Consider the following 17,827-nt stretch of genomic DNA (forward strand, 5'->3'; position numbering starts at 1 on the left):
TGGTGGATCCGCCCTTGAAAGAATCTAAGCCAGTGACTTCCAACCCTGGCTGTACATTAGACTCTGAGACTTTTCTAAAGAATTTAATAGGTATAATATTTTATTTTTAAAATTATCATACAATAAGATTGACCTTTTCCTTTGTTGTTGTATAGTTCTATGAGTGTTAATACATGTACAGATTTGTATAAAACTCTCACAATCAGAACATAGAAGAGTTTCTCCACCCAAAAAACTCCCTTGTGTGTATTACAACCCCTTCAGGGTCCAATGCCAATCTTGATTTGTTGAGAGGTTTTAAAAAAATACCAATGCCTAGGCTCTGCCCTCAGAGTTTCTGATTAAATTAGAGTGGGGTTGGTATTGGGATCTTTATTTAAAAGTGTCTTCGGTGGCTCTAATGTGCTTCCAGGGCTGAGAAGCTGGTGCCCTCATAAGCCCACACTCCTGAGGCTGCTATCACAAGATCTTCTATTCACTTCAGCTCAAATCTGCAGTATGTGTTTAGTTGGGATCATGGCTATTAAAGACTTTTTTTTTTCATTGTAGAAATGAACGTTGCTCAAAATATGTGAGTGACCTGGAAGAAGTCTTGCCCAGGCACCTCCCCCCACCCCCCGCAGAGAGGACTGGGCACCTGGTGAGCCCATCACCCATTGCAGAAGGCCATGGGCCTCGTCAAGGAAGATTGTCAGGAGCAGGATCTGACCAGACATTTAGCTGAATTCTGTCCCTAGAATATTATAGGATCTGCATGAGCAAATCCTTTATGCCTCATGGCTGTCTAGAGTGCCTAAAAGGATAGGTATCTGTGACTTCACTGAGACTTCAGAGAAGTTTGATGTCTCTGTCTCTGCTTACCTCTAAATGTTTGCTTTGCAAATTTGGTATGAGACTTGATTTCTTTGTAATTTACCATCCGATAGAGAGATGTTGGGGGAAAACATTATGCTTTCCAACTTCTAACTTTTAAAGCAGTAGTTCTCAGTCTTAGCTGTACATTAGAAATGCCTGGGGAAATTTTAAATCCTGATACCCAGACTACAGCCCACTACAATTAATTCAGAGTCTCTGGGAGTGGGATCCACGTATCACTATTGATACTTTTGAAATTCCTCAGATATGTAGCTAAGGCTGAGAACCACTGTATTAGAGGCTACTAATATCTGGCAAAAATAATCTAATAATTTTGAACAAATAAATTGGCTTAAATTTATTCAACTCGTTAAGTTGAACTCCATCTTCCCTCACCTGCACATCTGGGCCTGGCTTCCAGCTGAGCAACTGGCTGGATGCTTATTTATACCATGCAGCTGCACATTGCCTTCACCACTGGCCTCTCCGCTTGGAGCCATAAACACCCTTAGAAGATGTATTAGTTGTCTACTGTTGTGTAACCAGTTACTCCAAAACCTAAAATGATAAACATTTATTATCTTATAGGTTGTGTGAGCCAGGCATCTAGGAATGACTTACCTGGGTAGTTCTGGCTCAGGGTTTCTAATGAGGTTACAATCAAGTTGTAATCTGAAGGCTTGACAGGGGCTGGAGGGTCCACACTAAACTCATTCACGTGGCTGTTGCTAAGAGGCCTCAATTTCTTGCCACGTGGGTGTAGGTCTCAACATAAGGCTGTCTGAATACCCTCATGACATGGTAGCTGGCTTCTAAGAGACGGCACAGAGGAAGCTGCATTGTCTTTTTTGACCAAATTTCTGAGTCACACACCATCAACCCTCTTTAATTTTATTTGCTAGAAGCCAGTAACTAAGTCTAGCCCACGCTCAAGGGAGGGGAAACTAGACTCCATCTTTTGAAGGAAAACTGTCAGATCTTGTGGACAAATCTTAAAACCACCACAGAAGATAATTGGATATGGCTAAGGGAATATAAAATGTGCTTACATTGCCTTTATGAAAAAAAAAGTCTAATTCCACTCGGATGCATCAACTTAACATTAATCAGACACCTACAGAATGCAAAAACTCTCGGAGTGGAGATCACAAATTTCATGATTGTTAATGTATTAATGGGCAGCCATGGCAATTGGTTCTCATACCTTAAGTCTTAAGAAGGAGAAAGAACACACCAGACCAAAAGAAGTCATCTCATCTTGCTCAAACCCCTGTTTTACAGTGAATCAGTTCCTTAAGAGACATGTACTTTATGGGGAATGCTATGCATGTTGTTAACAGATAAACAGAAATGACGTTTAATTTCAAGCTCCATTAGTGAGAACAAGGGAATAGGGAGAGTGGTGAGAACAAGGTCAGCCAAGATGGTAAAGGACAAAAGTACTTCATTTCCAATCACTTAAAATAGTGTACAAATGCAGCAGCTAGGATAATGTTGAGTGCTTGCCAACTTAAAATAGAAGGGATTATAGGAAAGAACTAGAAAGCCTTGATACCAGAAGATCTCAAAATGCTCTATTTTCTATTGAAATAATAGTTTTTACAGCAAGCATTTGGATCATCTAGACTAGATATCTACAGTCTATAGGCCGAATCTGGCCTGCTGTTTATGTAAATAAAGTTTTATTGGAACACAGCCATGCTCATTCCTTTACACATTTACCCTGGCTGTTTTCACAGTACAGCAGCAAAGCTGAGTAGTTGCAAAAGAGGTTCTATGGCCCACAACACCAAAAGATTTACTATTTGGCCCTTTACAGAAAAAGTTTGCCAATCTTACAGACTCAAGATGGGGATATATGAGCATTATTAACTTCATTACAGTAATCCCAAAGCTTTTATGATAGATTCTCTGGGCTTAAAGACAGATCTAAGAGAAAAAATGGTGATCAAGAGACTGGCAAAAAGCATGCCATTATTTATTAAAACTTGCTACATTTAGGGCAATATGACTAAAAGTTAATGAGAGTATTTCCTCTCATCCCATAAGTAAAAATGTAATCTGGAAGTAAGTCAGTACTCTTTAGTATGTAATTGATAGAAAAGAACCTTAAACTATTTTCATGAAAAAGAGGGAGAGACATTTATCGGCAAATAAAATTAAAGGGAGTCAGAACCTGGGAATTTGAACACCATTCTTCTCTTTCTTTATGATTCTGTCTCTCACCCTTTCCCACCTTTCCTGCGCTCCCCCCTACACCCCAATCCTGTTCGTCTTTCTCTGTTGGCTTCAGTTTTTCTGCTGCAACTGAGTTTTCTCCATGTCATAAGGAGTGTGACTCCTGGAAGCTCCAAATATATGATTCCTGTCATCACTAGAGCAGCCAAGAGAGCATTTCTCTTATCTAACCTCAGTATAGAAATCCCAGAAGATGAAGTACAATGATTGGTTTGGGGCCCACTCCAGTGGTTACAGGACTTTCTACAGATGAAGAACAGAAGAGGAAATGGTGTGAAGACAAAACGACAAGCAATGGATGGACACAGCCTACTCCATAGTACCAACTGGCCCTGCCGTAATAGTTAGTGACAAGACCCAAGGAAATTCTAAGAGGATATTCCATCTCTTCCTTGGCTTAGGCATGGCTCTTGAAAATCGTAATTATTTAATATATTGTGATTTGAAAACCTCTCTAGGTTTCACAACTCCATTCACTTGTTTCTCAAGAAATTCTTTATTCTTCATGCTATACTTGATGCTTCATAGAAGATAGACATACAATGTTACGTTTTCCTTTGACCATATCTTTCTCAGGGCATATAATTCCAATTTCTTGGTTCTTCCTCAAGACCCTATAGCTGAGAGTTCACTCGTTTTTGTTTGTTGTTGGTTTTTTTTTTTACTTCTGTAACATTTGTTTTTGCCAAATTTAAAACACATCTTCTTAATACATGAAACTCAGAATGTGACACTGGGTAATGATCCATAGAACCCTGGCTATATTTAGAATTAACATTGGAATCAGATTCACCTGGGAAGAAATCCTAGCTCTGTGACTTACGTGTTGTATGATCTTTAAATAATACTCTCATTTCATAGATGAGGATTATAAGATTTCATTTAGTAAATATTTATTGAAGTGCTTCGATATCAACAATGAACAAGAGAAATAAGTTCTCCACCCTCACAGAACATGTATGTCAAGGAGAGTATAGACACATTGATAGGCTATTTCCATGTACTGTGGGAGGTACTGTGATATGAAACACAGGATGCTATAAGGGGACATAGAAATGATATTCAGCCTAGACAGGGGGGGGGGTGAGAAGTAGACACTTCCCAGAATTGGTATTAAGGTGAGACCTCAAACAGTGAGCCAGGGAAAGGAGAGGAGAGTGAATAATGATTGAACAGTGTTTGGGGGTAGCAAATTTATCATAATACAGGAGAGCATGGTGATTTAAAGGAACTGAACGTTAGTCAAGACAGGAATCTTCAGGTGGTGAGTGGCAGAAATGCATTTCCAACTGGCTCAACTGAAAAAGTAGAATTTATTGGCTCATTAATCAACCTGTGGGTCTACTTGGCTGGCATCAGGGATGGCAAGATATAAAGACTAAAAAAAATGTCACAGTTCTCTTCATCCCTGCCCCTGCCTTTTGCTTGTCTTTGCAGGTGAGGTTTATTCTCTACTTCTGTAGACTATTTTCTCCACACAACTGAGAAAATAGATACCAACTGATGTGAATTTACAAATGGTAGCTTTGCTATTGAAAAGGAAGGAGAGGTGCTATTTTCCATTTGCTCCAGGCTGCAAAAATGTCAGTAATTGTGCAGGGTCTGAGATTTACCTTACAAGCTAACAAGTTAGCCTGCCACAGTTACATGGATGCTGGTAGAGGACTCTAGACTGCTGGCTCAAAGACATGTAATTCTCATGGCACAGCGGGGCAACGTGAGCTTACTGTTCACATCAGTTCCCCCTTGGTCCCCTAGCATCATGGGGACGGTGTGGAGCATCCCAGGTAGATGTTGCACCCACAGTGGGCTTGTGTCACCCCTAAGGATCTCTGATCTTAAGAAACTTTCCATCTTAGAGAGGGACTGCTAGCAAACCTGCTCAAATTTCACCCTGCGGGAAGACATTATCTTTATTATTCTAGCCAGGGAACAAAAATGTCCTCTGACCCAGAGGGAGATACTATCTCTAACGTCTGGCTGTTTGATAGGCAAATATCCTTGAAAAGATAGTCCAGGATAAAAGCTGTCACAGGATGTGTAGAAACACCACGGAGAATTGCCCTCCAACCAAAATCCCAGGGAAGGAATTGAATTTGTGTGTCTTGGGTCACGTGCCCATCTTGGATCAAGCACTTTGTCCCAGGATATGGGGTAATATTATTGGCTCTGGTCAAAATCAACTTCCCACCTAAAGACAGGAGTCAAGGTCGGTTACTATGACATTGGTGCTTGACAAAGATGAGTCATATTTATTATGATTCAGAATTAGAGTACAAATTATAAGGCTGAAGAAGTAAGATGGGTTATGAAGAACTATGTAGTCATATTAAGGAGTTTGGAACTTTTCCTATGTGCAATAGGGATTTATTAAATAATTTTATAATGGGGTAGTGTTAGTGTTATCATTAGAAATATCACAGTAGCACAGATTTTAGGGATAGGAGAGGGTAAATGAGGAGACAAGTTAGGGGACTATTACAATAGTCCAGGTAATAGATAACAAGGACCTGAGCCAGGACAGTAGGGATGAAAAAAATGGGCAAATGTAAAGATATTTTGGTAGCATCAATAGGGAGCGAAGACAGAATCAAGGACAAACTTTGCTTCTGTTTTGGGAAACTTAGTGAATTGAGATTCAGAACCTAGAAAGAGAAGTAAGTTTTAGGAAGGAAAGAAGGCAAATTCAACTTTGAAAATTATAAATTTAAGGTAGGACGGGTCATAGAAAGCTAGGTTGAGGAGATGGATTGGGAGACATGTCCAAGACATGAGAGAGAAGTAGGCTAGATAGAGAAAAGGCTCCAGGACAAAAGCTGAAAAACACGGATATTTTAGGGGCAGGCAGAAGAGATACCTAAAAAAAAAAAAAAAAAAAAGTTGGGAAAGAGTAGCCAGGATGGTTAGAAGAAAACTAAGAACAGATAGTAGAAGGGAAGCCAAAAGAAGATAATTCAAGAGTAGAAATTGACTTTTTTAAAAAAAATGCTGTGCAACATGCCATATGACAATGTACCACAAGGTAATGAGAATTAAGAACAAAACAAAGAACTCAAAGCTTCAGGAAATCAAAATTCTTTGGTTGTAAGATAAGAAAGGAATCCCATCAAACTTAAAGGAGCACTGAGGGGATAAAGTGGGTCCTTTTTTCACATTTCTCACACTATGAAGGCATTCAGTAAGTGTCCATCATTTTCCTTTATAACAGAGTCACCGTGACCTCCACGTGGCTCAGATTATACTTACTCCTAGATCCTACTCAATCGCTCATAAATATCCAGTCATTACATCTGTACTAATATAGCATTTTTGTGCTCCACTGTACTTGGCCTTAAAAAAAAGTACCTTTTTTTCCCTTCTGGTTATGTCACTGGTACCAAATCCTTTGACATATGGGTTGCACCAAAAGTCATAGATTAATTGGCAAGGTAAATACAAGTGGCATTTTATTTCTGCTCATCTCATTAATGTAGGTCAGTTCTGGGTGATTAGTTCTCTTTCACACATTAGGTTAAACATCCCTGTAACTTGGTGCCATACAGAGTAGAATGGTTTGCCATCGTTCTGTTTGCTTTCCCAGGGAGGAGTCAATAGTTTTTTTGTTTGTGTGTTTGCACACGACACTCTCTTACATTTCTCTTTTTTCTTCCTCCAGAACTAGCTCAAATAAAATAAAAATTCTTAGCTCTTCCTTTGAAAAGGGAGGGAAAAAAAACTCATGTGCCAATCCAAGTCAAGAAAGATTGGGAAAGGCATTTTATAATTCATTAATATACATTGGTTCCTCTTAAAATTTTTTCCTTTTATGACAAAGAACTGAATAATGTTACAGGATCAGAAACTAATAAAAAATCACATACTTTCAAAGATTTATCACTTGCTTTTTATAGCTTTATTGACTATTACCAAGTTTCAAATAATTAAATACTGCAATTGGGACATTAAAAATACAAACTAATTTACCAAAATAATTGTATTCTGAATATTATGTACAATATTATACATTTTACATTACATAAAGGGTTTTTATACATAAAGATTTGATTCATGATTACCGAAAATCCAAAATACATTTGAACAAAACATTCCTAGGCATACATACATAATCACTCAACTGGGATAATCAAAACCATACATGAGTGTGGTTATTAAAAAATAAAATTACATTCATACGATAATGGTAGAAATTGAAATCTGTTTTTATTGATTTGAAAGTACTATTATAAAACCACACACATAAGAATGATGTAACCTAATTCTATTTAGTTAAAAATCTTTATACTGGAGACTGCAATATGTCTCTATCCCATGGGAAATTTTTGATTTTTAATATTTTTATTTTAAGGGACTTGTATAATTCATAATCATTAAAAGTCTATCCATGGGCATAAAGCAGACCCAATCCCAGCAAACAGAAAAGTCATAAGGGTCAACCATACCACCATGTGTATTTCACCGTATAGTTTTTGAAAAATACCCTATTCAGTTGTACAATTTGATATGTCTTCATATTCATGCTTGTCATCAGTGAGTACATACAGAGGCACAAAGCTCACAGGGAAAATATATATTACTGTAGAGAATTAGATACTAAAACAAAGCTATCACTGGGTGACTACAGAAAAAAAAGGGGTGCTCACGTGGAAAACGCCACCCATACACACTAAATTAGTTATTAAACAAGGTGTCAGTCCTTCAAAAAGGTTAATACGCTGATGTGTCATACCTTGTTTGAATCCTGAAATATCTAAGTCCAGAATACTGTCAAGTGAGTTTTAGTTCTATCTCACATTTAAATTTAATTCCTCTCAAGAGGAAAAGCTGTGATTTTAAGCAAAGCCAAACATTTCTTCTAACTGATCTGAAAAGCCTGAAAAAAATGTCTTTATAACAAAAACGTCTTTCTAACTGTATGTCACTCTGTCCATGAATCTTATCCTAGAGATACACAGACTGGTGAAAATTCTATCAGAACTATGCATAAGAACCTCGGAAAGGCAGCAATTAGTAAACTGGCCATTCTCCTCAATGTCTGTACAGCATTTTTCAGTATTCTCTATCCTGCATTTCATCAAAGGCAAACAACAGAATGCTTGGAACGTAGAAGACAGAGAAGGAACAAGTTGAAACATACACAAAATCAATGTCTTCTCCAACATCACATAATCTATGAAAAATGAGATTCAGAGCCTAAGGTCTGCTTTATTCTTCTTCTTCTCGTTCATGTTTTGCTTGAATATAAAAAGAAGCTCTAACCTAGGTTAACAAAATATATTCATATAAATGTATGAGCATTTCTAATACAAAAGTTAAAAAAAAAGTCTAAATTCTTAATTTTTGTAGTTAAATATCCTAGAGTTCAGTAGGCAGATTTATTGAGCAGCTTGAAAAGAATCCGTCGGCTGAGCTCTGTCTGTGAAATCGGACACGGCTACATTTCAGCTCTTTGCCGAGATTTCTCAGCAGCAGCGGCTCCATCCTCCTCCTCCTCTTCTTCTTCCTCGTAGTGATCCTCTCGGCCTTTGGGGTGGTTGTCATCTCGAACTTCTTGCTCTTCTCCATCATTGTTTTTCTCATCGGCCTTAAAGTTAAAAAGAAAAAAAAGGAAAACTAAGAGAGAGGGCACAGAGTTAGTGGTATAAATAATTCCCTCTAAAAAAAAACACCCCAAAAAACCAGTATGAAGTTATTCATTTTTGGAGAAAGAAAACAAGTGAAGAAAAATGTTCCAACAGGCGAGTGCTACAGTCTTTTCTAATCTTCACGTTGTCACAAATTTTCCTAGTTCTAGGTTGGCCTGTTAAACTCTACGGCACCTTAGATGTACCCACTGGTATCTTTCCAACTATACATACGTATCTCCCATACTTTAGTGCACAGGCACACAAGCGCAATAGAAATAGGTAGATCCTACGCATACATTTTCATCATTTTCACCATAGGTCTCTTCAGCATTATGCTCCAATTCCCTTTTTTTCTCCTCAGTCAAATCTTCCTGAACCTAAAACAAACCAGAGACATCAGGTGACACCTTGATCATTTCAACACTTGCAACAACATGTTTTGATTTCCCAAAAGTTCATTTAAAGCAGCAGAGATAAAATTAAACTAAAAATAAATTTGAAAAGAAAGTTAGAGATTTGACTGGTCTATTAGCCATGAAGAAATGTATAATACACCTACTACAAAAAAAATCGTGATTCAGAATCTAGGACCTTTGTGTTTTGAGTTTCTGATTTGTTTAACACTCCAAGTATAACACCTGAAGAAATTCACCTTATAAAATTAAATGGGAGAACCGCTGGAAGTCTGAAGGCTCTGACAGAATGTAAGTTCTTGCGAAGACAGGATCCATCTGTCTTACTCAACTAACTGCCTTCAATGCCTAGATGCATACTTGGCACATTGCAATTGCTTAATAAATATTGTTGAATGAATGAGTCAATGAATGAATCAATGAATCAATGCAAAAAATAGCTGCTCTGTAAAGGCACAGAAATCAGGCACCACTACCTATATATAATGTAGTAGAAAACTGAGGAAAACCTGTGTGTATACATTTCTAACATTAAGAATAAACTTCTCTGGCTAAAATATCTAGAACACATTTCAATTTCTTCATAAAATAGTTATTAAGCTACCTCAAATCCCTACATCTCTTTAGTGTTCTAACACATTTCTGTTTTAAGTAGTTTTCTTCATGTATGCTACTACTATCATGTGTCATTGATTCCGATTGTTTTTTTTTCAAAATGCAAATCAAAGAAAGCATCCAAATATTTTTGCTAAATAATCTCTATTTAATGATCACATTCCACACAAATAGAGGGTAAAATATTTTCTAACTTAACTATTCTTAAAACTATACATATGCCAAAAGGTTTAAGTCATTTGAATACATTTCAAAAAATCGCTGACTACTAATTAAGCATAATGCAGTGTCCAGGTACCAGAAAGAACCCTGATCTCTCTGAGGAGAGCGGCATAAAAGGAAGTCTTCTTGAATAACACACAAAATTACCTAATTTTGGGGGGCGGGGTGTATGTGTGATAAGTATCCCAGAAATGGGCAAGGGAAGGAAAGTATGCAGGTGTTACAATTAAGGAACGACTAATTAAGGGCTGCCTCAAGGTGTGCAGCCCAGGTTCAGCAGGGTGAACTGCAACCCACCAGCCTCACTTCGGAGGGACCCTGGCCTGTTAGGAGCTTACAAAGATGACCCTTCAAAGATGCCCTAACGGAGCCCAGCCTTCACGAACCTCTTCTAACCAGTCAATTGTTGGCTGGACTCTCAGCCCCTACACCACGCTGGCACCAAATAAATACATTGTGGGGACAGGTATAGAGTATATTTTATATTCATGTGTCCTGGTAGAGCGAGCTATAAAGAAGACACCTCTGTCTTACCTGCAGTTTCTATCAGTGGCCAATGACATCTCTTCTGCCCTTAGTCATGGAATCTCATGACAGCATTTCCCAGGACATTGTAACGAAAACAGTGACGCACTTATTTCAGACTATATTAAGGTCTCACTAATAGAAAATTGCTGAAGTGTCCCCAGTCAATTTCAGCGAACAGACATGTCTTCTACAGCCTTAATAATGAAAATATACTAGTGAACACTAAACATGCTTTAGTTGGGGTTGGGAGGGAACTGCCTTGAAACTGTGGTATGGTGAAAAGAACCAGTGTTGGCAAACTTTTGCTGCAAAGGGCCAGAGAGTAAATATTCCAGACTTTCTTGGCCATAAGGTCTCTAGCAACTACCCAACTCTAGTGCAGCATCAGCCTTAGACAACATGTACACAAGAAGGCATGGCTTGTGTTCCAATAAGGCTTCACTGATAAAACAGGCCCAGACTCTGTAGTCTGCAGACCATGGAGTCAGACAGACCTGTGTTAAAACCTTGGCTCCTCAACTCTCCAGGTTGTATGAACAACAAGGTCATTTGTTTTTACTGTGAAGATTTTCAAGCACACACAAATAAAGGCAATAATTCAATAAACTCCTTAGAGCCATCACCAAGGCTCAAAGGTTACCTCAATGTTGCCACACGTGCATCACCTATCACTTTTATTTTCTGATGAATTATTCTTAAAATTCTAGATATGTAATTTCACCCCTACTCTTCTCGGAATGTATTTCTAAACACACTGGACTTTTCTTATATAACCATAATGCCATTATCACATCTGATAAATAATTCCATGGTATCATCTAATGTCTAGTCCTTACTTACATTTTCCTGATTGTCTTAAATATGTCTATTTATAGTTGGTTTGTTCTAATCATGATCCAAACAAAGGCCACATCTAACACCAGTTCCACTCCCCTCTTTTTCCCTTAATGCTATCTTGAATTGTTGTCCAGTAAAATGACCCACATTCTGGATTTATTTGCTTCTTTAAGGTATCACTTAACTCATTTTTTTAGCCTCCACATTTCTTATAAAAGGAAGTTAGCTTAAAGGCTTGAATGAATTCAGATTCAATTTGCAAAACAAGGACTTTTCAGAGGTGATGCTGTAGATTTCATATTTTATCACATCAGGAGGCATATAATGCTTGTCCCACTTTTAGTGAAGCTAAGGTTGGCCAGTGAGCTCAGATAGCTACAGCCTGATCCCTCCATGGTAAAATCCCCTGACCTCCATCCATCTGGTGATATCATCCATTGATGACTGCTCTTAAATCAACTGTTTTAATTAGGGGGTTACAAAACTGGTGACTTTCTAATTCCATCATTCCTTCTGTATTGACTAACTTCTATAAAGAAAAATTTGCCCATATCAGCTATTTAGTTACTATGCTTAGTATATTTAATCATGTTAGCTTTTAAAAGCAGACCTGGGTAGGGTCTAATCGTGGTTCTAACAATAACAAGCTGTGTGACCTCTGAAAACTTACCTAACCTCTCTGAAGCTCAAATGTCTTATCTGTCAAAGAAAGGGTTAGATAAAAAGCGGTGATTTTTTTTTTTTTTTTTTTTTTTTTTATTTATTTATTTTTGGCTGTGTTGGGTCTTCGGTTCGTGCGAGGGCTTTCTCCAGTTGCGGCAAGCGGGGGCCACTCTTCATCGCGGTGCGGGGACCGCTCTTCATCGCGGTGCGCGGGCCTTTCACTATCGCGGCCCCTCCCGTTGCGGGGCACAGGCTCCAGTCGCGCAGGCTCAGCAGTTGTGGCTCACGGGCCCAGCTACTCCGTGGCATGTGGGATCTTCCCAGACCAGGGCTCGAACCCGTGTCCCCTGCATTAGCAGGCAGATTCTCAACCACTGCGCCACCAGGGAAGCCCAAAAAGCGGTGATTTTTAATTTTCTCTCTCTCTCTCTCTCTCTGTGGAGGAGGGGGGACGGGTAGGGGGAGTCATGGACCCTTTTAACACTTTGGTTAGGAAGTCTTTAGTAAATGGGCATAGGTACACATAATTTTGCATGGAAGTTTCAGGAGGTTCAGACTTCCCAAAGTCTAGCTACAGAACTGACCTGTCGTATGCCTGCTTCTCTAAACAGCGTGCTCCTGAAACATCAGCATCAGCTGGGGGGCTTGTGAAAAACTCCAACTCCTAAACCCCACACAGATAGGATCAAAATCTCCAAGGGTAAGGTCTGATCCAGGAATTTGTATTTTTTACACACTTTCCAAGGTGATTCTTAGCCACAGCAAAGCCTGAAAGCCATTCGCTTGAGTGACAATGAATGTCTCTGGCTAGAGAGATAAACACCTGTTTATGAGTTCTGTCTTCTCTTCTCTTGGGATCTACTGTAGGAAATTTAGGTTGTTGACCAGTTGTCAATATAATCTGATGTGGGAACCACTGATTTAAATTACTTTTTAATTTAGGGATTGCACAAATGAAAATTTTGTAGGTTTTCAAATTTATAAATCTACCTTTTCTATTCTAGTAATATATTCTTCATGTTTGGGGCAAAAGTAATTCAAATCCATCTTAAAGGCACTGCTGAAATGGGACAAAGTGATATGGAGTTTCTCATTTTAAAATATGCTTACACTAATAACCAGAAGCCAAATGTGACTCTTTTACAATGTAGACACGCCAATTATGTCTTCCACACTTGACCCTCTTTATTATCCTGCTAAAGCCGACGCAAACATTTTGTTAAATATCTCCCTACACCGCTCATTACTCATTACTGAAATCTAATGTTTTAGGCATTTTAGAAATGGTCCCTATGTGATGTGGCAAAGTTTAATAAATAGCGAAAACAAAACAAGATAAAACAGATCTTCTGAATCTGAAATGGGCTTTGGCTAGCTACCCAGTCCCCGTATGTATTCGCGCCTTTCTCTGATGCATCAAAGATGTTACGGGATGAGCCAGGAACCAGAAGGCTGCACCTTAAGTAGTCAAGAATCCTGGAATCCAAAGAAGTGGATGGGATGTGACAATGGAAGGGCCTTCCAACAATGTCCACTATGGTGGTGAACACCCCTGCTTGCCGGCGAATGTTTAATAGGAGAGGTTCTGCTATCTGGACAGCTTCTTGATGTGGTGATTCACAGGCTGACAAACCACTAAAGGGAGCCAGGTAACCCTGTACCTGCTCTTACGTGAGTGTTCAGATCAATCTGTTTTCAGTTAGATGGGAGAAACTGAGCACTCGGGTTTTTCAAAGCGGTCACTTAGTCTCTATATATTTTTAAACATTTAAATAATTTTAAAGCACACATAGTACTTTTTGGCAATGTCATAGTTCGTCTCGTTTGCTCATAAGGATATAAAAAATCTGTAAAGTAAGCAACATGAGGATGGGCACACCATATGAATGTCTTTCACTCTAAGGATCCCAAACAGTAAACAATGAATGCGTGTTAATAGCCATCGTCTTTATGTCTCAGAAGGATAACACTGTTGCACTCAGATAAGAGAAGGCAGGGAGAATGCACACTTGTTTTGGGTCCTCTACTCTCAGAGCTCTATCAGTCTGATGGGCTGTACCTCTGAACAGGTATAACCCTGGCAAGATGCAACTCCTCCCTAAGGGCAAATGTGACAGAAGTCAGGCTGATTGTGGGCTGGAAGGGAGGGGACCCCACGGCAGCAATGGGCCTTACATCCCAGGGGTCAGCTGGGGCAGTGGAAGACTGAGGCTTAAGGAAGATAAGAATGATGCAAATCACACAGCGTTTTACGGTTTTCAGTGCTCACACACACAGCACTTGTAAACAACACGCTATGTGTTCTCACGTATTGCATCCCTGTTTGTTTTTCTTATTTTGCTGCAGTCTGCTGAGAACTTCGTCTCTGTTACTAGTCCATGCCTGGTATATGGAAGTGCTTCTCCCTCCTCAAGGCAAGAGCTGAGAACAATGGAAAGAGGTGGGAAAATCCAATAACTAATCACCACAGGAACTACCAGAAAAATATAACACAGCCTGAGCAAGGGGCGCTTAGGGGGCAGAGGGGAAAGGTACCCAGGGAAGAAGAGAGGCACGCTGGGCTTCCGCTGAGAGCTCACATGGCAACCACCCTAAATGAGAGGGCGTGTTGACCTGGAGCCTCTGTGCGAGGGTTAGGAAGTGGGGACAGGGGCGCCACAGCTAGGAGCTCTGGGCAGGGAACCAGGGGTCGGGCGGGGGAGGGGGGAAGGGCTCCAGTCGTCAGCCCACCTGAGGGAGGAGGGACGGTTGGCATCGGGCACCAGGCTCTGCCTGGCACCATCCTCCTTCCTCCCGCCTCTCTGCCTTTGTTTCTTTCTATCTTTGATCCCTCTGGATCCCGGGATTTCTCTCTCCACCTTAACTGATAGAATATAGAAGTTAAAAAAAAAAAATCAGTAAATACTGATTTAAAATTTATGTTTACCCTTCTGAATTTTAAAAAGAAGCCAAGGTCAATCTCTTCTCTTTTAATGTCCCAAAGATTCCTAGCATCTGACATAATGAAACCAAAGTCATATTAGTCTAGACATCCTGTTACAAGAGGAGTCGAGATGAATATCTTTCTCTTGCCAAATGTCTTAATATTCAAGGCTGCTGGGTTCTCTAACGCTCTCTTCTGATAACACAGCTCAGGGGCTTCATTAGGATGAACAGCAGGATGAGAAAAAGGAGAGAGAATAAGAAGATCAAGCCAGGTAGACTGCACGTGACTAGAGGTGTATGTTGCCAATGGCTGCAAAGAATGATGTTCTTGGGCTTCCCTGGTGGCGCAGTGGTTGAGAATCTGCCTGCCAATGCAGGGGACACTGGTTCGAGCCCTGGTCTGGGAGGATCCCACATGCCGCAGAGCAACTAGGCCTGTGAGCCACAATTACTAAGCCTGCGCGTCTGGAGCCTGTGCTCTGCAACAAGAGAGGCCGCGATAGTGAGAGGCCCACGCACCGCAATGAAGAGTGGCCCCCGCTTGCCGCAACTAGAGGAAGCCCTCGCACAGAAACGAAGACCCAACACAGCCATAAAATAAATAAAATTAATTAATTAAAAAAAAAAAAAAAAAAAAGAATGATGTTCTTTTCTGTTTTCCCGGGATAAACACAAATTTCAGCATCAGCTCTGAAAGCTGATAAATGCAATCTAAACGAGACGGCAGACCTGGTCAAGGGAACCATGCCCGTGAGTGTAGCAGCTCGTGCCTTCTGAGCAGGCTCTCAGGGGTTGGGGGGGTTTGTTCAGGCCGCCATTTGTCCATCCTCTCCTGCTGTTCCCCTTAGGGTCAAGAGCCACACGTCTGCAAGAGGCCTGGCTGAGAGGTGCCTCTGAACCAGGGCTTTAATTTGGTGGTCCCTCTGCTGGTCCAGAGAGAGACTAAACATGGGGCCTTGGCCTCACCCGTATCATATTCCCGAGAACTGAGCTTCAGCGGTCCACACAGTACCCCGCCATGACTAACCAGCTACAACCAACAGCGTTCATCAGTCAATTACATGATTGTGGCACCAAGGTGGATGCTCTATAAACCTAATTAACAATGATAGGCCAGAGGTTTACAATAAAAAGCAAACTAAAATGAAATGTTAAGAAATTCCACCCAAGTGCATTTTACTCAACAGAGCTCCTTACATATTTTTCCTTTTCTTCTTTGTTAAACTTGATTAAGATGCTAAATTCTTAGAAGGGCAGAGGCTAAAAGGAGAGGCTATAAAAATTTTTAAGTGTCTGGGGGTGTCAAGTGTATTCTGATAGACACCATGGGGTGCCCCTGTGACACAGGCACTGTGGCCGTGTCTACAGGGAAAGTCTCTGGGGTTAGTCCAGACCCTCAGTGTGCAGAGCTTTGCTCTTCTTTCCTGTGAGGGAAAGAGACAGGAGGAAATATTCTTACAAAGATCACATAAACCTAAGTCCGCCATTTCTGGAAGGCCAAGTGTCTTCCCAATTCAAAATTTCTAGGGAAAACCAGAGAGGAGGATTTTATCACCCCATTTTTGTTATCTTCTAACCACATGTCTCCATGGCCTTGGTCCATTTCCCCTCGAAACCACCCTTCCTTATCCAGCCTACGGCTCTCTGGACCTTTCTACAGAAGCCCTCGCGGCCGAGGTTTGTTTCAGGTGAGCGTGAGGCCCCCAGCAGTCTGGCGTCCTGCCCTCCCCCTTCCTACCTCCTCTTCCCCCTCCTCCTGGTACTGGTCATCCACATTGTCCTCCTGCTGGTCTGGATTCCCTGCCATCTGTTGAAACAAAAGGGGAGGCTCAGGTCACTGAACACTGGAGATGGGTTGTCCAGTCCTCTGGGACAAAGAACAGGCAGGCCACCATGAACAGTACACTTTCAACGCATCAGTGGCCAGGAAATGATGACTAACCACTCTCAACACAAAGCCCAGGATGCCCATCACCCGCTCTCTCTGAGGGTGGGCATTTCACATGATGACCCCCCAAAAAAACCCAAAGAGGTGAACCTCCTGTCCACGAGGTTATGGCTAACCTTTTGCGTAAAACCAGGCATTTGTTAAAATACCCGAGTGAAAACCACCCTCCATCATGGCATCCGCTTACCACCAAATGCTCCTCCACTTCTGCATTCTCTTGCTTTTGGTGACTTTGTTTCTGCTCTTCATTTTCATCTGGCAAGTTTTCTTCCCTCACTTGCCCGGCTTCCTCAAATTCATCCTCCCCTTGATTATTAGGGTCGTCTGCTGGGTTTATATCCTCTACAGCTGCCCTCTGTAAAATTTTAATGAAAAGCAACCACCACTTCAAATTCCAGGATCAAGTCTAATTTCATTTGAAAGGCCACACACTGGCAGAAAATGCAATTGTCCTTCACCAGATTGTTCAGATCTATCCTTGCCAAGACTCACAAGTATTCATCCCACTGTCAAAAGATAAAGCCTCTGCTTTATTTGTCAGAGACTGATGCATCAGAATTAAGTTCAAATAGCATTTCTTTCCTGCAAGCGATTCCAAAATAGTTCTCAAAACTCTAATATCACAAGTAATATGAACATAACTAGATGACAAGAAAAACAGTTAATGAAAGCCAAAGGACCAAGTAGGAGAAATAATTAAAATGAGAGATTTAGATAGGCGAATAGTAACTTCTTTCACTGGTATGTTGATTTTTTACAGACGAGTTATCCTTTGCAAAACCAGCTGTTACACGTAAGTGAGTGAAAAGCAGTTGAGGAGAGAGGAAGCCCACACCAGAAAGGACCCAAGAAGAGGGCCCACGAGGAGACGAGAGGAGGCTAATTCACATGTAGATGATCACGTTCTAGTGTGGATCATATTTCTTTATAATGAACACTACCGTGAAGCTGAGAGAGGC

The 17,827-nt window shown here is 40.5% G+C and overlaps 1 protein-coding gene across 4 annotated transcripts in view; it reads right to left on the reverse strand.

Annotated features, from left to right (window-relative positions):
• Positions 1-6,864: 6,864 nt before the first annotated feature.
• GOLIM4 (golgi integral membrane protein 4) overlaps positions 6,865-17,827 on the reverse strand; it is an 80,553-nt gene continuing 69,590 nt past the window's right edge. For 3 of the 4 annotated variants that reach the window (XM_036850070.1, XM_036850069.1, XM_036850067.1), the window contains 4 exons: positions 17,056-17,223; positions 16,659-16,727; positions 9,014-9,094; positions 6,980-8,674 (listed from right to left, as the gene is read on the reverse strand). In XM_036850070.1, coding sequence (XP_036705965.1) covers positions 8,525-8,674; positions 9,014-9,094; positions 16,659-16,727; positions 17,056-17,223 — 468 coding nt within the window. In that variant the 3' untranslated portion in view covers positions 6,980-8,524. Of the gene's footprint in view, positions 8,675-9,013; positions 9,095-16,658; positions 16,728-17,055; positions 17,224-17,827 lie in introns of all 4 variants that reach the window. The other variant, XM_036850068.1, reaches the window with a different exon arrangement.

Source organism: Balaenoptera musculus, chromosome 4, assembly GCF_009873245.2.
Source record: "Balaenoptera musculus isolate JJ_BM4_2016_0621 chromosome 4, mBalMus1.pri.v3, whole genome shotgun sequence".
Lineage (NCBI taxonomy): Eukaryota > Metazoa > Chordata > Mammalia > Artiodactyla > Balaenopteridae > Balaenoptera > Balaenoptera musculus.